Source organism: Muscardinus avellanarius (genome assembly GCF_963383645.1).
Source record: "Muscardinus avellanarius genome assembly, chromosome: 3".
Taxonomy (NCBI): Eukaryota; Metazoa; Chordata; class Mammalia; order Rodentia; family Gliridae; genus Muscardinus; species Muscardinus avellanarius.
This window is the reverse complement of record NC_137788.1, coordinates 158391047-158412145: the sequence shown is the minus strand read 5'-3', so window position 1 is coordinate 158412145 and position 21099 is coordinate 158391047. Positions and strand designations below refer to the sequence as shown.

Below are 21099 nucleotides of genomic sequence, written 5' to 3'. Positions count from 1 at the left end.
TGGTCAAATACGCATCCAAGGTGCTGTCTTAACCGTTTTTAAGCGCACGGTTCGTGTTAAGCACATTCCCATTGTTGAACGACCGACCTCTGGAGCTTTTCATCCTGCAAAACTGTGACACAGCCCATCACCCGCCGTCTCCTTCTCTTGCCTTATATGCCCTTCACCTCTCAGTCCCTGGAAACCGCAGGCTGGTGTCCCTGTGATTTTTGGCTACTCTAATGCACACATAGTGGAGTCATCCAGGTCTGTGTGACCGGCTTATTTCACTTAGCAGGCGGTCCTCAGGGTTCCTCCCTGCTGAGGCATGCCTCAGAATTTTGTTCCTTTTTGAAGGCTGAGTAATATTCAATGATAGGGAGATACCAGGCTTTCTTTATCCACAGATGGACACCTGGATTGTTACCCTCTTTCTGCTGTTGTGAATAACACTGCCACATGTGGGCGTGCTATCCCTGGACTTTTCTTTGGCTATTGACCACTGCCAGAGTGACCGTTCCTACATTCCGTATTTATATGGAGTCCACGTCCCAGAGGCCTCGGTGGCCACTCCATTCCATCGCTTCCTGGTGCCCAGGCTGCGCCCAGCAGAGGGGTCAGCCTCAGCTCTGCGCGCTTGCTCAGTGCCAGGCCTGCCTTTGTTGGCCCGACCTGTGGTCGGTCGGCCTCTCTCTCTCTCTCTCTCTCTCTCTCTCTCTCTCTCTCTCTCTCTCTCTCTCTCTCTCTCAGTGGTACTGGGGTTCCTGGAAGCCCTTCTACCTCTGGACTACACTCTCAGACCTATTTTACATTTTATTTGGAGACAGGGTCTCTTAAGCCAGCATGGCTGGCTTCGAACCTGCGCGATCCTCCTGTCTCTGCCTCCTAAGCTTGGGGATCACAAGCGTGCCCACCACGCCCGGCTCACCTTCTCTTTTAGGCTCCTTCCTCCCCTCCCCTCCCCTGTCAGTGTCAGTCCCGCGCGGCAGTGCACTTGCAGGGAATCCTGCTCGGAGCTCCCGTTCTCTGCTGCTTTGTCTGCTGGACCATCGGTCCAGTTCCCTCTCTGGGCACCTGGGAGCCGCTTCCTCCCGTAGCGCTTCACGCCACGTCCTCCGGGCCCAGTGGTCTCGGCCGTGTGTCCGTCACTGGGCTGGGGATGTAGCTGGGTGGTAGAGCGCTTGCCCTCCGAGTGGGTTAGATCCTCAGCACTGCAAAAAAAAAAAAAAAAAAAAAGACAAGAAGGAAAAAGACAGACGTGTGAGCGGGTATGCAGAACTGCCGTGGCCTGTGTGTTGGAAAGCCTGCCTGCAAGCGCCCGCGGGCCGCCGGGTCACCTGGTGAGGTCCGAGTGCTGGGCTCCCGGCTCCGGCAGGGCTGGCTGCTCCTTGCAGGCAGGGTCCACCGGTAATGCTTGTTGCTGACTCTCCAGCTCCTGGAAAGTGCTTTTCTGGTGGTACACACTGTATAAATATTTGTGGGAAGGATGTGTACGCTCAAGTCTCAAACCTGCATCTGAGTCACGAGGAAACGGGCAGGGAATGATGTCACGACTGACCTCAGCCACGCGGGTGGTTAGTGATGGAACAGGGGTGACTTGGTTTTGAACTCCTGTCCAGTGCTCTCTTCACTAGTAAAGTCCCAGTAATCACGAGGCGCGTTCGGGGTTCGGGGTGCATGCACACGCGGCTGCTCGCTTGCTTGTTTGTTTGCATTGCTGGGGATTGAACCCGGGGCCTTCCAGGCAAGCTTTCTGGCAGGTGTGCTACGACCTCTTCCCAAGGCTCTGGGATTGTAACCCCACAGCCAGGAGGAGTCACGCCCCAGGGGGGGTGGTGGTGGGGACCCTGAGTGGGATTTCCATACCACTCAGCACCAGTTAGATCCAGGTGACCGGCTACTTAAAAAGGAGCACAGGTCAGCTAAGGAAACTGGATCGTGGCAGGGCAGAGCAAAAACCACTTCTGAAATGAGCCTGCGAGCTATAACTGGAGTGCCAGAACGTGTTCTGCAAAACGACACAGGGCCTGCTGTATTGAGAGCGTTTGCCGGGTTCTGAGCAGAAAATCAGCGCTCTTGGCTTGGGGGAGGAGGGCAGGCGGAAGGAGCGCACTCTTCCCTGCAGAGCACTGCTCGGGGTGGTCTTACATTTGCTCACCGCTCCCCCCGCCCCGTGCCTTCCCCAGGGCCCCGCACGAGCCTCTCGCCGTGACGAGGAAGCGGGTACGTGCCCCCCGTGAGGCAGAGCTTGGATTCCCAGAAGGACCGGGTGGTGCGTAGGAATATACCCCAGGAACCCTAGTGCCTCTGTGTCCAGTGCTCAGCCATCCCTCTGAAAGCATGAATCACCGGGATTAGAGCCCCTTAAAAACACAGAGACCCAGAACATTGGACTTTTAGATATTTAAAGGAGTCACTGTCAGAGCGGGTAGCGTTGTTTTCATGAAGATCCAGGCAAGCAGTTGCCGCTTCTCTGTGAGAGAAAATACGGCTTTGTCCTGCACCCATCTGTTTGCTCACAGATGCCTTACATGGAGGGACGCTGGGCCTGCCTTCCCTTCAGTCTTTGAATTATTTCCCTGTAGTTTCCATTTCTGAATGGGCATGGTGGGCGCTAAGCATCGCACCCATATTTGTAAATTCTTTGCTACGCATATCGTAGGCTTCAAGTGTAACGCCCTGGGCCTTCAGGAGTGCAGTTTTAGGTGTGCATGGGAATTCTGGGCTCATGTTCATCCTAGGGAGGGCCAATTACACTTTGCTTTTAATTTCTGTTTGCAGAATCACCCTGCAGATCCTGCAGGCGCTGGGCGAGTCAGGTGGGCAGGACAGCTGCCCCCGAAACAGAACCGTGCGGCACAGATACAGCGCAAACACATTCACATTGACACATGAAGATAAAAGGCTTAACATGAATTGTGTGTTTACACTTAACACAGAAAATTCTCTGAGCAATGCTGCAGTATCAGTAGTGTTTGGTATCATAACATCCTCTTCTTTTTTTTATTTTTTTTTTCCTTCCTGATCTCTCATATTTTTGGTTAGTTTCAGTTGACTGGAGGATGGGGCCCTGGGGGACTCGGCCCTGTGGGCTGGGAGGATTGTGTGGGACTGGAGACATCGCTTCTAGCCCTCCCTTTTTTTTGGTGTGGCTCACTGTTTCCTGCTTAGTTCTTTTTTTTGTATAGAGGATGGAACCCAGGGGGCCTTCTACCTCCGAGCTACACTCTCAGCCCTATTTTTTTATTCCTTATTTTGAAACAGGGTCTCACTGATTTGCAAAGGGCCTCACTAAGTAATAGCTGAGGCTGTCTGCAAACTGCGACCCTCCTGTCTCAGCCTCCCAAATGCTGGGATTACAAACATGTGCCACCATGCCCGGCTCATGTTTGGTTTATGGGGGCAGCCTGGGGGTTTTCTTTGAGTGCAGGTGAGCAGAAGAAACCCAGGAGTGTGGGTGCCTAGGTTTGCCCTGGACCATCCTGTAGACGTAGGTGGGAGAGGTGCGGATCTAGAGAGGCGGGGAAGTAGGGTCCAGATAGTCATTTTGACTTTCACACGATCTACAGCGGCCAAAGAGGGTTTTTGTTGGGCTGCTTTATTAGTTCCAATGAATTCATTTTAAGAGAAGCCAAAAAACTATTATTCTGAGCCATGGGCTGACACGAAGTAGGCACCGTACGTGAACGCAGAGGTTTGGCTTTATTGGATTCTAGTGTCAGAACTAGAGATCATAGCTGGTTGGCTAGTCTATTTTTTTTTCTTTTCATTATTTGCCTGTAGACCTATAGGAAAAGAAACTTTTTGTGTGTGTGCTAGGGATTGAACCTAGGGGTGTTCTGCCTCTGAGTTACATCTGTAGTCTTTTTTTTTTTTTTTTTTGCGGTACTGGGGATGGAACTGACGGGCATCTACCTCTGAGCTCCATCCCCAGCCCTCTTTTTATATTCTTTCTTTTGAAGCAGGGTCTCAGTGAGCCGCAAAGGTCCTCACTAAGAGGCTGAGGTTGGCCGTGAATCACGATCCTCATGTTTCAGCCTCCCAAATACCACCATACCTGGATTTTTTTTTTTTTTTTTTTTTTTGAAACCATTGGGCCGAGTTGCTGAGGCTGGCTTGGTCCTCCTGTCTCAGCCTCCCATGTACTGGGATTATAGGCATGCGTCGCCACGCCTGGCCTGCCGGATCCTGTGTCTTTCCTCTCTACCCCCCTGAGCATCCTCGCGGGCCTGCAGCCTCTTCTGTGTGGCTCTGATGTCCTTGGTCCCTGGCTTGGAGGACTGCAGGTGAGGTCCGCGATCTTACTTCTAGCTGTACCCTCTCTCCCCGCCTGCCCTCATTTCTAGCAGCGTTTGCTATTCTCTGTAGACCATCCTATTCTGAAAGCACTTGGGTCTTTTTGGATCACCCTGGTATCTGTTGCTTTGGAAGGGGCAAGATGGCATCTTGTGATTTCCTTTTAGTCAATGAGCGGCAGCCCAGGGCGTGCCGTGGACAGCCCCTGCTCTGTCAAAGCACCATTCTTCTCCAGCACAAACGAGGCGCGCTGTATTCTCTTTCCTGTTTGCGGCTTGCGCCTTTTGAACACTGTGCTGTCATTCATGGTCCAGCCTGGTTTCCCTTTTTTTTTTCTGTTTCTATCACAAAACACCCCATAGACCAACAGTATCAGTCAGAATCCAAAACAGCTGGTTCTTGCGTCCTGCCTTGTACGTTGTGGCTTGGGCTTGTCTTCTCTTCCGGAGTAAGTGGGTGGCTTTTTTTTTTTTTCCCTTTTGTTCTATAAATGGGGGGAAAAGTGTTAAGTACGGAGATTGGTCTTTTATTTGCAGGCACTGCCAGTTCCAGCTCCGCAGCGCAGCTTCTGTTCGCTGAGTGGTGTCCGCTGGCCATGGAGGGACGCAGATGGCAGACCGGACCCCATCCTCACCACTGCTCATGTTCCTTTTTTTTTTTCCTTTGCATAACCAGAATTGAACCCAGGGCCATTCGACCTCCGAGCTACACCCCCAGCCCGATATTTTATTCTTTATTTTGAAACAGGGTCTCACTAAGTTGTGGAGGGCCTCACTAAGTAGCCAAGGCTGGCCGTGGACCTGCGATCCTCCTGTCTCAGCCTCCCGAATGCTGGGATGACAAGCGTGCGCCGCCACGCCAGGTTCTGCCGCTTGCATACTAATGGCAGGAGAAAAACTGGCACACCTCAGTTACGTGTCTTCACGCCCTTTCCCTGGGTCCTGAAGTTTTGTGATCTCTTGGGAATGACGGCAGGTAAATCGCTGCCTAACACTATACTGCGATCAAGTGCGAGTTGAATACAAGAGTAAATTGAGATCTAACGCTCCTCTCTAAGAACCTGTGTATTACTCAGGAGCACACCTGTATGCTTGACTTCAGTGGCATCAGAGGACTGAGAGTTTTTAGGGTGGGCACAGGGAAAAAGAAATAGTGCTCCTTCTCTTCGAAGACTGAGTGCCCTTAGTCCTCAAGCACATTGAGTTATTGACCTCAAGTTGGGTATAAACGAAATGAGAGAGTTGGGGAAAGGCGGGCGAAGGCGTTAAGGAGATACTTGGGCATCTGTTGAATCTAAGGGGCTTGGGCAGGGCTGTGAGAGTGAAGGGCGGGAGCGCTTGCGGTGTGAGGAGGGAGAAAGGTGGCAAGAAGAACCCGCTGGAGGCCGGGGTGCGGGAGGCAGGCACGAGCGCCTGCAGCCTCGTTGGCCAGGTGTCGGGTCAGGCATGGCTGTGGGGGGCTGACTCTCGGGACATTGTTGGTGTAGCCCAGCCTGGAGACACAGCGGTTACATCGAGTCCTGGGCACGGGCGCACAGAGACAGGGCCAAGTTCACCGGTTCTGCGCACACCTTTTGCACCTACTATGTGCCAGGTATGGTGCGAGAGACAGAGTTCTGAACTAGATAGAACCTAATTCTTCACTGTCCTCCCGGGCTGCCATGGGGATGGGTGCTCAGGGTGAAAGAGCGTGAGAGAAGCCGCCAGAGCTGGGTTCTGGAGAGGATAGCCGCACCCTGGGAGGAAAGCGAACAGATGCAGACGGGAACAGCGAGCTGCACGGGGAGAAATTGTGGGCAGAGCACCCCGCAGCTCTCCTTTCTGTTCAGTGAGCACTTGTGTCTACACTGGGGGCCTTTGGGGAGAACACAAGGCTGCGTGGCCCAAGTCCCAAGGTTAGCGGGACAGAGGGGAGCGTGTTTCCCGGGTCGCCACAGTGCAGCTCCTGGTGGCTGCTCTCCTGGGTAGACGTTACTGGTGGCTGCTCTCCTGGGTAGACGTTACTGGTGGCTGCTCTCCTGGGTAGACTTACTGGTGGCTGCTCTCCTGGGTAGATTACTGCTCAGCGCCCCGGGGCTGGGTGTGATGGGAGGCTGCTGCTATTTGGACCCTGAGCTTGTGTTGGGGCCATGGGAACTTTTGAGGAGCTTGGAACCTGGCTGGCTGTGTTGTAGCCTTGACTTTTGCACGTGACCTCGTGTGACCTCAGGCTGTAGCTTCAGTGTGTACGTTTAATGCAGACGGCCTCTCGCACACTCAGGGCGCATGTGGAATAGTATCTGCCCAGGGGCGGCCTTTCATGAAGCATTGACAGCTGGCCGGGTAGCTGCCCAGGCAGTTGCCTGGAGCCCACACCTCAAGTTGGCCGTGTCTTCTTAATGGTAATGGTATAGGTTTCCTGAAAACTGATGGTATTGTGGCTTTGGTAAGAGTGTTAAGAATGGTTTCCAAGCCGGGTGTCACCACGCTTGTAATCCCGGCATTTGAGAGGCTGAGACAGGAGAATCACGGTTCGCCGGCAGTCTCAGCTACTTAGTTGAGGCCCTTTGCAACTCAGTGAGACCCTGTTTAAAAATAAATAATAAAAAATAGGGTTTGGGGTCTAGCTCAAAGGTAGAAGGCCCCTGGGTTCCATTTCCAGTACCACAAAAAAAAAAAAAAAAAAAGAAAAGAAAAGAAAAGAAAAAGAATGGTTTCCAAGCTGAGCATGGGGGCGCACGCTTATAATCCCAGCATTTGGGAGGCTGAGACAGGAGGATTGTGGTTCGCGGGCAGCCTCAGCTACTCAGTGAGACCCTGTTTCAAAAGAAATAATAAAAAAAAAAAAATAGGGCTGGGAGTGTAGCTTGGAGGGAGCAGGCCCCTGGGTTCCATCCTCAGTACCACCAAAAAAAAAAAAAAAAAAAAAAAGTGGTATTCTTTGAACTGAGACGTGTCTGCCTTGCTCTCCCGTCTCCTTTCAGTCTGCGGGCCGGGCATCGACATCCGTAACGATTACCAGCAGCTGAAGCGGCTGGAGAACTGCACGGTGATCGAGGGCTACCTCCACATCCTGCTCATCTCCAAGGCCGAGGACTACCGCAGCTACCGCTTCCCCAAGCTCACCGTCATCACCGAGTACCTGCTGCTGTTCCGCGTGGCCGGCCTCGAGAGCCTGGGCGACCTCTTCCCCAACCTCACGGTCATCCGCGGCTGGAAGCTCTTCTACAACTATGCCCTGGTCATCTTCGAGATGACCAACCTCAAGGACATCGGGCTGTACAACCTAAGGAACATTACTCGGGGGGCCATCCGGATCGAGAAGAACGCCGATCTGTGTTACCTCTCCACGGTCGACTGGTCCTTGATCCTGGACGCGGTGTCCAATAACTACATTGTAGGGAACAAGTCCCCAAAGGAGTGTGGGGACCTGTGTCCGGGGACCATGGAGGAGAAGCCGCAGTGCGAGAAGACCACCATCAACAACGAATACAACTACCGATGCTGGACCACCAATCACTGCCAAAAGAGTAAGCGCGCCCCGGCCGCTGCCTCCCGCGCCTCTCCCTCCGCCCTCCTTCCAGGATGCTCATGATCCGTGGGTGGGTGGGCTACGTCTGGTCCCATCCAGGCTGCCTGGTGGAAGTGGTTGGTGGCAGGGCCCTTGGTTGGTTCTCTTTCGCATCCGAGAGCTCTCGGAGTGCGTAATTCGAGGCCGTCGTGGCCGTCGTCAAATCCGGTCAAATCACTTATTAGAAATCACCGACTGCACTTCTGGGCTAGAAGCTTTCTGACCCTCAGCTTTGAATTCTGCCCGAGAAAGGTGACCTGGTCTGCTTTGGAAGTCCCTAGCCCTGCGCTAACAACTCTTTCATTCTTTGCCTGAAGGGACTTTTTCTTTTCGTGGGGAGGATAATGGCAGGACTAACTTAGCATGCATGTACTTGGAGCATGGTTAAGGAAAGGAAAGACAAAGGGCTCATGCGTCCTGGGAGAGTGGTCCTTGGCTTCGTGATGATGCTCTGATGCGTGGGCGTTCCGGCTTAGGATGGGGCACCCGGCAGAGGCTGGAGAGCTCTGCACTGGTTTCTAGGAGTCTGTGATTCAGTCTACTTTCAGGCACATTTTTAAACCTTTGGGCTTCTGCTTATTTTCTTTTATACCGGTTTATTGCACGGCGGTGGAAATCTTGTGAAATTGCTTAGTGAAAGAACTTGGAAAAGTATTTAGCGGTCGCAGTCGGGTGGTGATATTTTGAATGTTCTTGTGTATCTATAGCGTGTTTATTTTCTCCTTTGAGGATAATTAACTCTTGCCCTAACGTGATTAATAAATAACCTGAGAGTCATGCCCCCCACCTCTGAAATGTGCCTCTGGGTGCTTACGTTATGTCAGTACTTAGGTGTACTGGCCATGAAGCTCCCCTTGCTGGGTGGAAAGTCAGTTTGTTAGCTGTAAATAGCCATTTTAGGTTTTAATGGCTAAGAAATCCCAAATGGGTAGTCTTGTTTAAACCCTGAAGTGGCCGGGCGTGGTGGCGCATGCCTGTAATCCCCGCGCTTGGGAGGCTGAGACCAGAGGATCGCATAGGTTCGAAGCCAGCCTCAGCTACTTAGTGAGGCTCTCAGCAACTCAGTGAGACCCTGTTTCCAAATAAAAATATAAAATAGGTCTGGGAGTATAGCCCGGAGGTAGAAAGCCCTTGGGTTCCACCCCCAGTACCACCAATAAATAAATAAATAAACCCTGAAGTGTGTAATATAAACATGGGCCAGACCCCACGGGTACCCTTTTTTCCACTTACCTTTTTCCAGCCAGAGCTAAAGCAGCAAAGAATGGGCCTTTGCTGGCTCGCCACTCCTCATGTTGTTTGAGCAGCGTGTATGTGACTGGGTAGTAAGGGGGGGCGGGGGTCCCCATAGCTGCAGCCAGGACCTCGGAGAGTTAAGGATGGCACCAGGCCATTTCAAGGATCTGTTGGTTTGGGCTGGAGCAGGCTACTATTGGTTGATTAAAACTGTACTGGACTCTTATCTTAACTAACAGCCAGTTTGAGAAAACAACAAAGCATGTTTTTAAAAGTAGCCTTGACATTCTACATTTTTATCTCAAAAATAAGAGCTGTCATCAAGGGAGATGGCATGGCCTGGTTGAGAGGTGCCGGGTGCGGAGATGAGTGTCCCAGGTGACCTTGGGGGAGCCAGCTCCTAGGGCTACAGCGGGTAAAGTCCTCAGGCAGCTATGTTATTGCTTCATGGCGATCAAATACATGACAAAGCTCTGCACAGAAGGGAAGTGTCAGCAGGCGTGGTGGTGCACGCTTGTAATCCCAGTGCTTGGGAGGCTGAGACAGGAGGATTGCAGGTTCTAAGCCAGCTTCAGCTACTTAGTGAGGCTCTAATCAAGTGAGCAACTAATCAAGACCTTGTTTTCAAATAAAAAATAAAATAGGTCTGGGGGTGCAGCTCGGAGGTAGAAGGCCCCTGTGTTCTGTCCCCAGTACCACAAAAAAGAAAAAAGGGAAATGCTATTTAAAAAGTCAGCCGGGCGTGGTGACGCACGCTTGTAATCCCAGCATTCCGGAGGCTGAGGCAGGAGGATCGCGGTCCGAGGACAGCCTCAGCTACTACTTAGTGGGGCCCTTTGCAACTCAGTGAGACCCTGTTTCAAAATAAAGAATAAAAAAATAGGGCTGGGGGTGTAACTCAAAGGTAGAATGCCCCTAGATTTCATTCCTAGTACCACCAAAAAAAAGAAAAAAAAGTCACTAGTCCGGCACCTGTTCAGCGATTCAGGGAAGACTCTCTGGTCTCGCTGTGAGTTTTCTGCCTCTTGCTGAAGAAGTCTGGGCAGGGCTGAGGCCTGAATTCTGGGTCCAAGTCTAAGAGAAATGGGCAAGCGGCTCAAGTCGCCCAGGCCCGTGTTTCTTCATCTGTGAAATGGGGTAGATCCGTCTTTTCTTGTGGGGTTGTTGGAAGATTAAAAGGAGAAAGAGGAAGAGCGCCAGCGAGCAGTTAGGAAGGCGAGGAATTGGGCCGGATGCTGGTAGCTGGGTGTCTAGGTCCCCAGGGCCACGCCTCGCAGCCCCTTCCAGCAGCCCCCCCCAGGTGGTGGTGATGTGTGTGTGTGTGTGTGTGTGTGTGTGTGTGTGTGAGGGGGGGGGAGGGAGGGAGGGGGAGAGGGAGAGGGAGAGGGAGAGGGAGAGGGAAAGAGAGGGGGGTACCTACTGAAAACTGATAAGTGCATGCAGGGACATTATCCTCCCTCCACCTTGCTCTGAAAACTTAAGCAGCGGCACGGTTTCTTGGAAGTTTTCTAGTCAGAGGTCTTTCCTTGTGTAGATTCCCGAGACTCTGCCCTGTCTGAGGTGGGCGCCACTAGCCATCAACTGAGCACTTGATCTGCAGCCCGGGTGGACTGAGACCTGTCATAAATGTGAAACAGACTCTGGATTTCCAGAGACATCAGCTGGAGAACGGCCTGTAGAGGAGCTCCTTCGTGACTTTCATGTTGACGACCTGTTGAGATACAATGTTGGGCGTCTTTATTTTTATTTATTTATTTGTTTTCATTTTGCGGGTCTGGGGATGGAACCCAGGGGCATTTGACCTCCGAGCTACACCCCCCTGCCCTATTTTTTATTCTTTATTTTGGTTGGGTATCTTTAGATGAAGTAAAACGTGGGACGGAGATCAACCCACCTGCTTCTCTACTTTCAAAGATTCGAGGTTTCAGATGGTTGACATTCTGTTTCCACTGGAGAGAGCGGCTTCAGAGCCATCTTTAAGGCTGGGAGTCCTTCCTTATCTCTGTGGCTGACTGACCACTCCACTACTGTCCTACCCTCCACCTATTTTTTTGACCAGAACTCTTGGCGACCATTCAAGGGGCCAGTCGAAGGGCATTGAGTCTGGGCAGAAGATCTACGTTGAGTTCCCGGAAGCATTAGAGAGCTGTTGAATACGAGCAAGTGTGGAGGAATGCCATCAGTTGTTCTCCCCTGGAGAGAATCCCCGTGTCCGGGGCCTGTGTGCAGTGGTCACGCAGGAACGCCGGCTTGTGCAGGGCCGATGGACAGCTTTGACTTGACACTCTGAAGTCCTTTGAGGTCAAGACTACAGCGTAGAGACAGCGCCAGCACCCTGAGAGGAGGTGACCGCTCTGTGGCTCATCTGTGCACAGCTCTAATTCTCTGCCGTCTTGTGATTTGAGGGGAGGTTTTATGCAGGCCTGAGTTGTTCCTAGAAACAAACACCCAAGAGCGAGGGCTGTTAGTTAGAGAGCTGCCTGTGGCCTTTTCACACAGCAAGGACGCGCTGTTTGCTGTTTGGTTTCTCTTCCCTGTGCTGACTGCCCTCTTCGGGTTCCCCTCTTACCCCCGGTGCCCACTGCTCTGCCCTCCCCTTTCCTCGGTGCCCTTTAACGGTGGGGAGTCTCCTGTTGGAGCCAGTCCAGGCTGCCGTAGTAACACAGCCTGCCCCGGGGAGCGTAGACACAACACAGTTGCTTTTTGTAGGTCTAGAGACCACAAGTCCAAGATGCAGGTGCCAGCAGACCCGGGGTGCGGTGTGGGCCCGCCTTCTGGTTCACGGCGCCCTGTGCTGTGGCTCCACATGCTGAAAGAAAGGGGCCAGGGAGCACTCTGGAGTCTCTTTTTCTTTTTATAAGGGCACTAATCCAGCTGGGTGTGGTGGCCCAAGCCAGTACTTGAGAGGCTGAGACAGGAACATTGCAGGTCTGAGGCCAGCCTCAGCAACTTAGTGAGACCCTCCACAACTTAGCAAGATCCTGCTTCAAAATAAAAAAATTAAACAAAGGCCTGGGCGTGGAGCTCGGAGGTAGTATGCTCCCCGTCATGCCTGCTTTCCCCCAGAAAAGTCACTAATCCCGTTTATGATGTCTCTACCTTCCCAGCCCAACCCTCAAAGCCCCACCTCCTAGTCCATTCCTTTGGATACTCTATTTCAACATATGGCTTTGGGGAGGACATCAAAGTTCAGACCACAGCAGCACCCGAGTTCCCTTTTGCTTGGTCCCGTCTCGTCCGCTGCCACTTGGGCATCCTTTTGTCTCTTTTTGATGGCTTTTGAATACCATCTCCAGCCCCAACCTCTCTGTGGGTGTTGCTGTGCGGTCACCACAGGCAGGTGTGCGGCCGCCGGTCCTCCCTCCACACCCCTCACTGTGGCCTGCGGTTTTCCCTGCGTCCCCTATGGCTGGGCAGACCCTTGGCTCCTTAGTGCTTTCAGAATCATGGCTGTTCTGTGGACACTTCCTTTCCTAGTTGGACACCAAGCCCCGACCATTCCGAATGCTGTGTCGGTGTGCCTACTCCACCCCTCCCTGCCTGTCAGCGACACAGCCTCTCTCCAGCCTCCCTGCCTGGCCTTTGCCTGGCCCCAGTGCATGTCCCAGGCTGCACGTGGGGCTGATACCCTCCAACCTGCGCTCCTGTGGAAGGTCCCTGTAGGATGCGCTTACACGCCGAGCTGTGCCTTGGTCCCCTGCCTCCACCATGACGCTGCACCAGGTACCTGGTGCTGTCCCCTCCCCTGCACTCAGCATCCTTGGCCCCTAGTTGACCTCTTCCTTGCTGACCAGCCTTCCCTCATCTGGCCTCTGGCCCGGCTCCAGTCTTACTTCTGCCAGAGAACATTAGGGCTCCGTAACCTCTAGGAACCCCGTCTTCCAGCACCGGGTGGGGTCCATTTTGTAGTGCAGTGCAAATTCTGGGTCTCACTGAGTTGCAGAGGGCCTCACTAAGTAGCTGAGGCTGTCCACGAACCGCAATGCTCCGGTCTCAGCTTCCCGAATGCTGGGATTACAAGCGTGCGCCGCCACCCCCGGCTTTATTTTTTATTCTTTATTTTGAAACAGGGTCTCAGTAATTTGCAGAGGGCCTCACTAAGTAGCCGAGGCTGTCCGCGAACCCCGATCCGCCTGTCTCAGCCTCCTAAGTACTGAGATTACAAGTGTGCACTGCCATGCCCGGCTCTCTTGAGTCCTTCTAGCCCACCGGGGTGAGCGGCTTGAGGTCTGCTTGCCCTGTTCCGAGGGCCTAGGTGAAGGCCTGGCCCCCACCAGGAAGCCCAGGAGGACAAGCGCCCGGTCGCGCTGGAAGCTGGTGCCGGTGCTGGGCAGCCTTAATTCAGTGAAGAGATTGACTGGGAACAGCGGTCCCGGAGTGTGTTAACCTGCCTACAGCCTTCCAAATAAGAAACCAGGGAAGTGGCAGACTGGAGCCCTCGGCTGAGGGAGTCACTAAGTGGCCCCCTTTATTGACAAAAACATTCCACTGCCGTCTCACCGATGGGATCGTGGGCTTAAAATGAAGGCTGGTGGTGTAAAAAAGACAATTTTACAATTTTTTCCCCTCCCGCTATGGGTTCTTGAGTTCTTGTCCCCACCCCCACCCCCGGGTGGTACCTTTGGGCAAGGTGGAGGGACTTGTTTAAGCTTTCGTAAATCACCTGCTGCTGTGGTGTGGGAAGGCCGGCGTTTCCTCTGACTTGAGAGTCCACTCATATGGTGTGCAGTATTTCATCTTACCTTCTCCTCCTCCTCCTCCTCCTCCTCCTCCTCCTCCTCCTCCTCCTCCTCCTCCTCCTCCTTCTCCTCCTCCTCTTTTTTTGGAAGTAGGGATTGAACTCAGGGCCATACCTCTGAGCTTTACCCCAAGAGCCATTTTTATTTTTTATTTGAAAACAGGGTCTCACTAAATTGCTGAAGCTCTGCTCAAACCTGCAATCCTCCCGTTTCAGCCTCCCAAATACTGGGATTACAGGTGTGTACCACCATGCCCGGTTTCATCTTAACTGTGTGTGTGTGTGTGTGTGTGTGTGTGTGTGAGAGAGAGAGAGAGAGAGAGAGAGAGAGAGAGAGAGAGAGAGACAGACAGACAGACAGACAGACCGAGACCGGGTACTGAACCCAGGAGCATTTTACCTCCAAGCTATATCCCCAGCCCTGTTTTGCTATTTTATCTTTATTTGGAAACAGGGTCTCACTAAAGTTATGGAGAGCCTCACTGAGTAGCTGAGGCTGCTGCGAACCCGTGATCCTTCAGTCTCAGCCTCCCAAGTCCTGGGGTTACAAGCATGCACCACCACGCCCAATGTTCATCTTAACTTTTTTTGTGTGTGGTGCTGAGGATTAAACTCAGGGGCATTCTACCTCTGAGCTCCACCCCCACCTCGATTTTTTATTCTTTATTTGGAATCAAGGTCTCACTGAGTTGCAGAGAGCCTCACTAAGTAGCTGAGGCTGGCCGTGAACTGCGATCCTCCTGTCTCAGCCTCCCAAATCTTGGGATTACAAGCGTGCGCCACCACACCCAGCGTTCATCTTCATGATTTTTAAAAGAAAAGCTTAGCTCCTGTGAAGACTAGAGTGGGTCTGTCCTGTGCTGAGTGTTCAGCTGCCTGGCCTCCTGCAGGCTTAGGGCCCTCCCGCTTGCTAAGGCGGATCATGATTTGGATATAATTTTCAAGTGGAGTGTAGAGAGAGACCTGTTGACCCAAAGCGGGGCAGGAGAGCCCTTGAGCAAGTGGATTCCAGCTTCGCGTTGTCTTACGAGTTTGTCTCTATTCCCCTGGAACGCCCCTGCCCTGATCAGCTGCTCCCAGGGTGGGGGCGATCTTTACTTAGAAGGGGTCACATGCCCCGGGGCCTCATCACCACGCCTTTTATAGTCAGGCCTGGAGATCACATTCTGTTCTCCCCGACGCTGGCCCTCGTTACAGCGATGGCATGGTGAAGCGGTTTGCGTCCATGCTTCCGTGGACCACCTGTCAGCCTGCATGTCTTGTTCCTGTGAGGCCTTGCCCTGGGCTGATTTTCATCTAATTGAGGTGTCATTGTCCTGGGCCTGCTGGAGATGTTGGCTTTTAAATAGGGATCCCCTCTTAGAGATGAAAAAGCTTTCGGAATGGAGTAGTTTTCTCTTTCCTTTTTCTGTAGTTTGAGGTCAGGTCCCCTCAGACCTCACCGGTTATGGCTACTTGTAGGCTGGTTCTGGCTTCTTCCCACTGCTAGAAGCCTTTCTTTTGTTGCGTTATTTGTCTTGCTTACGGACGTCACTGTGACCTTCTCAGCTAGAGTGGGTGACGGAGTGAGCTGGCCTGTGGCTAATCTCGGCCTGGTGGTATTGCTCAACTCCAGTGTATAGGGTGGTTCAGACGTTAAGTTTGGCTAAGAGTAGAGCTGGAAGCCGTCACTTGGAAACCGTGCCTGTGAATCAGGGACTCAGGCGGGCTGTACCCGATGGGGTTTCTGAACACGGCCTTAGGGCCTTAGGATAGAATATTCCCCCCTGCGATGGCTGAAACAAGAACGATCAGGATGGTTCCCGGAAGGCACCTACCAGGCTGCCCAGCGCTTAGTAGGTTCTTGGCAAATGGTAGCAGTTACTGCTTTTGTTTGTTTGTTTTTAATTAAATGAGGGCTGGGGATTTAGCTTAGTAGGACAGCACTTACCAAGCATCTCCAAGGCCCTAGGTCTGATCCCCAGCACTGGCTAAAAATACAGAATGAAGCTAAGAGTTACATCCTGAGCCATCTAAACTGCTGAATGTGAAGCTGGGCTGGCTGCTGGGTTGACTGCCATATCTCCAATGTTTTTTTTTTCTTCCTCTGTTACTTTTTCTAAATCGCAAAAATTCAATTATCATAAGTTGCAAGGCACAGTGTAGGCGTGGTAGAAGTGGTTCTTGCTAATTTAATTCGAATTGTTCAAATTCTGTGTCTGTCCAGATAAGCCGTATCTTTAACGAACACTCAGCCACGTACGTACATCTGTCTGGGATGCCAGCCGGGCCTCTATCGTTACGTGTAAGCTGCTTGATTATCAAACCCTGTGAGTTTATTCTTCCTGCAAGCTTGGTATTGGGGAGAATTTAAGAAATATTAACAGATTCTTATTTGAGACTGACATTAAATATTCTTTAAATGTGTGATTTTTTGTTTTTTTGTTTTGTTTTTGAGAGCGTTAGAGTGGTTACGGAGTGGGCACGGGTTTTTGAAGATAGCAAGGAGGTCCATGTTTGTTTGTGACAACCGCAGATCTCACTTAGTGAAGGTAGCCAGCCATCTGCTCCAGGCAGGAGCCTCTGCCTACTTGTTCTCTTCTTTGGGTAGTACCGACAGCCCATGCACGGTTGTGTGTGTGTGTGTGTGTGTGTGTGTGTGTGTGTGTGTGTGCGCGCGCGTGAATATACACGTGTGATCCCCCCCCCCCATTCCCTTCTCCTGTTTCGTTTCTTTTTCTTCCTCGCACCCCCACTGCAGGACGCACACACTGGCTCTCTCTGTCCTCCCTCGGAGCTTCCTTCCGTCGCAGGGGATCAGGTGGGTGGAAAGTGCTGTTGCGGAATGCCAGGCCCCTTGCCGGAAGCCCGGCTTCTGTTTCATCTCATTAGGGAACAGAAGTCACCTTTTGTTTCTTTGCCTGGGACACAAACAAGTCCCCAGGCCTCTCTTCTTTCTTCCTGCCATTTTTCACGGAATCCACGTGGGATGGGAACAGAGGCAGAGTGTTCGGGGCCTCTCGGTGTCCTGATGCTCGTGGCTCTGGTTACAGGAGCTGTGTAGACTGACCTCACGTGGCGGGGCCTCTGATGTGTTTTTGTAGTTGGACTGAGCGTTAAGCCCGACTGACTGTTAGGATAAAGTGGGTGAGGTTGTGCGGTGGTCCCCTTATCTAAGGGCCTACACCCCGAGACAGCCAGTATCTGCTTGAAACTGCAGATAGTTCCAAACTCAGCTTGTACCATCTTTTTTTCCTAGCCATACGTACCTATGATAAAGTTTAACTTATAAATTAGGTATTGTTAGAGATTCGCAAAAACAATAACAAAGTACAACAGTCAAACGGTATCCTGTACTAAAATTACCAACATCACTCCTCTTGCACTCGGGGACCACTTTGAGGAAAATAAGGGTCACTTGAACAAAAGCACTGGGACACAGGACAAAGGGGTGACGTACCTCCCAGATGGGACAGAGGCACAGCTTGAGATTGCAAAACAGCACTCAGAACGAGGTGCAACTTAAAGCTTTGGAATTGTTTACTTGTGGAATTTTCCATGTAACATGCTTAGACCTCAGTGGACCATGGGTAACTGAACCACAGAAAGCGAAGCCACAGATAAAGGGGACTGCTTGCGGTTGCTGGAGCCTGTGCGGGCTGACCCATGGCCGTGCATCTTGGGCAGCCAGTGAGCCTCTGCCCCCCAGCCTGGGCGCTCAGCATCCTGTGCCCGCCGGCCTCTGGCAGGGGCGTCCAGTGGCAGTGCACGGCTGCCTATGGGGTGGGATGTGTCCTGGGTTTTCTGATAGATGCAAAGCGCTTGGGTAGTTGTGTGTGTGTGTTTTTTTTTTTTTTTTTTTTTTTTTTTTTTTTTTTTACAGCTGCCGAGACCAAGGAATTGAGCTTAGTAAAAAGAGGAGGGGGAAAATTAATTAAATGAATAAAAGGGATTTGAAACAAAGAGCCTTCCATACCAAAAAATGAATGATTGATATTATTAAATATTACTAGAAATACTTTCTAAGTAGCCCTAGTGTTTAAATTTGGGTTGTTCATTGCACCAAAAGGTATTAGTTGTGCTATGGAGACATTCGGAAACTATTCAGATCCTGGGGTCCAGAGAACATTAGTTTTGTTCTTGAGGTGGTAACTTAATAGGATGTTTCTATCTGATTTCTTAACCTCCAAATGGCCCCTTGTGCTTTGCTAAGTAAATGATATTATTAGGTTCTTAGGCTACTCGTCAGATAGGACGGAGGGATATATTTTTGTCCTGGTGCTGAGTGGATTTGAAATGATTGGATTATTTTGTAATATGTCGATATGCCTTTTTAGAAGCTTTGGGATAACTGTGTCAGGGAAGCTTTAGGAAGGATTTAAGCAGAGCTGCAGAAATGCCCACCGAGTGCTTTTTCCTTCCCCAGAGAAGAAAGAGCAGCTTAGGTCCAGAAGGGCCCATCGGGTACCACTTCCTCACGGCCTGTGCACCCAGGCGGCACCATGGTGCCGGGTCACCTCCCAAGACCCCTGGATCTCCTGCTCTCTCCTCCCAAGCCCTACCTCTTCCTGGGCTATTCTTTGGGGACCACTGTGAGGTGGGGGGCCCGGGCACGAAGTATCTGGATGCCATACATCTTATAAATGGAATTCCAAGAATGTGTGATTTTCTCAGAAGAATGCTTCTTTAGCTTAGCAACATTTCTTGTTTGCCAAGGGGGGGGGGAATCCTTCTTAGAAGAACCACCGGATGCCAGTGATGGGTGGCTAGGAGGAGGGGTGAGCTTTTGGGTGTGTGTCGGTGGGGCAGTTTGTATTGACAGAGCATGGACAAACATCCCATGCCGACCTGACCGACTGCCATCGTATGAGGAACGTTGCTCAGGGGATGGAGTTTTGTCTCGCTGATGGCTTACAGCCCTGCTGCCTGTCACAAGGCTGGACAGGTGCTTAGGCCTCCGTTGTAGCCCTGAGCCTCATGCTGAAGGCAGCAGAGGAGGGGGCTGCAGACTCGGCTTGATGCGGTCCCGCTGGGAAGTTCGTCTCGCTTCTCGGGATAACCGCAACACGCCGTTGGGCACAGCTGTTACCCCAACAGTTGGACAGCCCCGGCGTCAGATACAGCCAGGCTGCTGAAGACGTGCGAGAAGGGTTTTAGAGGAGATGCTAATGGGGGTCAGTGCGCAGACCCCGCTTCGGCTCACACGCACGAGGCGAACGTTCTGGAAGTGGTTTAGCAGGAGCCGGCTCAGGCTCTGTTCGCAAGCATCGCATACACAGCGCACCTCTCAGAGTGTCAAGCGGGGGCTTTCCCATGTCAGCTCTCCAGTCTCCTGTAACTCCGGTCTCACTGATATATTCAAAATAATGGCAGGCCTCCCACAAGTGCTGGCCTCCCCGTTACCTTTGCAGAGCCAGCTGGGGAGGCAGGCAGCCTGGGTAACCAAGCACGCCTCAGGACCAGGTGGACTCTGCTTGAACACTGTGTACGCTTAAGCATCGCTGTGCATCTCAGAGGCACAGATCAGACACCTCCGTGTTTTTTTTTTTGTTTTGTTTTTTTTTTACTGAGTACTGAATTTCCTCCCAGCTCTTGAGAGACAGTGTTGAAGAGGAGATCAGGGGGCACCTGGGATGGATCTGTCGGTCCTGCCCGTAGGTAAATCCCGTGAAGATGAAGGCAGATGCTCTGGGCTTGAAGGGGCAAGAAGCGGCCGGCCTCTTCTGGATGACCCTCCTCCTAGGACTGTCCTCAGATTGGCTCCAGAAGTGTTGGACGGGGGACTCCCCCAAGGGTCTACAACTCGGGAGCTCTGCGGGGCTTCCCAAGAGGTGGCAGGTGTAGGCCTAGAGCAGACACAGTGAGGCATCTCGGCGGCGGGGCAGAAAGAAATAAAAATCACTAAAAAGGGAGCTTGAGAGCAAGAGATTCAGGTAGGATTTGTGTTAAGTCTTGTATCTTTGAAGGGACTCTTTCTGGTCTCTCTTTTGCTCTTTACCAAAGTGAATTATTCATAAGCACTCATGGGAAAACACCGGTGTAACTCTATTATGTGAAATGAATTTAAATTAAAAAAAAAATCCTTCTTTTCAATAAACGCCAGCTCTTTGCCTTCAGAATCAGAGCAGCTAGAGAACCCGGCAAGAGCTTCCACCAGCCACCACCCAAGACAGACAACCTTCCTTGGTAGGACAGAGGCACTGTGGCCTCCATGATGTCTTTGGAAGGATCAAAGTGAAATTAAAATACTCCCCCAGTGGTCTGTGGGTCGGGTGGGCTTCGCTCTCAGCCATAGGCTTCTGGGTTTGGGGCGCATGCGTGGCGAGTTTCAGCCGGAGAGATTACTATTGCTGAGACTGTGGTCCTCAGGTCTCTCCCTGTCACCCACTCTTATCAGGAAGCCTTCCAGGGTCCCCCGACCCATCTCTCTCATCTCCAGTCACTCTGCAGCAGATCCATGGGGTGTTATGAGGTCATCGATGGTCATTTCTGTGCTACTTGATACTTGGGCCTGGTGTCCTGGCATATATATATATATATATATATATATATATATATATATTTATTTGTGGTACTGGGGATGGAACCCAGGGGCATTCTTCCTCTGAGCTACACCCCTGGCCCTATTTTTTATTCCTTATTTTGAAATCTTCGAACTACACCCCCAGCCCCATTTCTTAGTCTTTTTATTTTTGAAACAGGGTCTCACTGAGTTGCCAAGGGCCTAAGTAGCTGAGGCTGTTCACAAACTGCGATCCTCTGGTCTCCACCTCCCAAGTGCTGGGATTACAAGTGTGCACCACCACGCCGGCTCGTTCACACCTTTGCCTGGGAGTGCCGTGTGCTGCCGGCCCTGTACTAGAGGCCTTTCTTAGGAACATTTGGCTTGCTTCCTCACACTGTCTGCCAGCACTGGATACACGGCTGGCCTTCAGCCTGACTGGCCTTCAGCTTATGAGTGGGTTGTACTCTAAAACTCTGCAAGGCATTTGGAATGCGGAGTCTCTTCTCTTGTAACAACAGACCTTCTGAAGGATGGTTTAGGTCCCAGGTCAGTGCCCTCCCCAGAATGGATGGCCGCAAGTCTATTGGTTTAAACGCCATTTATAGCCGACTTCCGGCCACAGCTTTGACTCTGTAGCAGAAGGCTTGGTTAGCTCAATCCCGGAAGGTGGTACTTTTTCTCCCTGGTAGGTGAGGCTGTGTGTGTGTGTGTGTGTGTGTGTGTGTGTGTGTGTGTGTGTGTATGCGCGCGTGCGTGAGAAGCTAGTTGTTTTCGGATGTTTGGATGGAGGGCTGCCGGGAAGGTTGGCCTTTTGGCC

The 21099-nt window shown here is 51.8% G+C and overlaps 1 protein-coding gene across 2 annotated transcripts in view; it reads left to right on the top strand.

Moving 5' to 3' along the window:
- The window catches only part of IGF1R (insulin like growth factor 1 receptor), a gene marked incomplete at its 3' end in the record, with an annotated part of 296941 nt that overhangs the window by 50519 nt on the left and 225323 nt on the right, over positions 1-21099 (top strand). For both annotated transcript variants that reach the window (XM_080692580.1, XM_080692579.1), the window contains exon 2: positions 7238-7783. In XM_080692580.1, coding sequence (XP_080548706.1) covers positions 7238-7783 — 546 coding nt within the window. The remainder of the gene's footprint in view (positions 1-7237; positions 7784-21099) is intronic.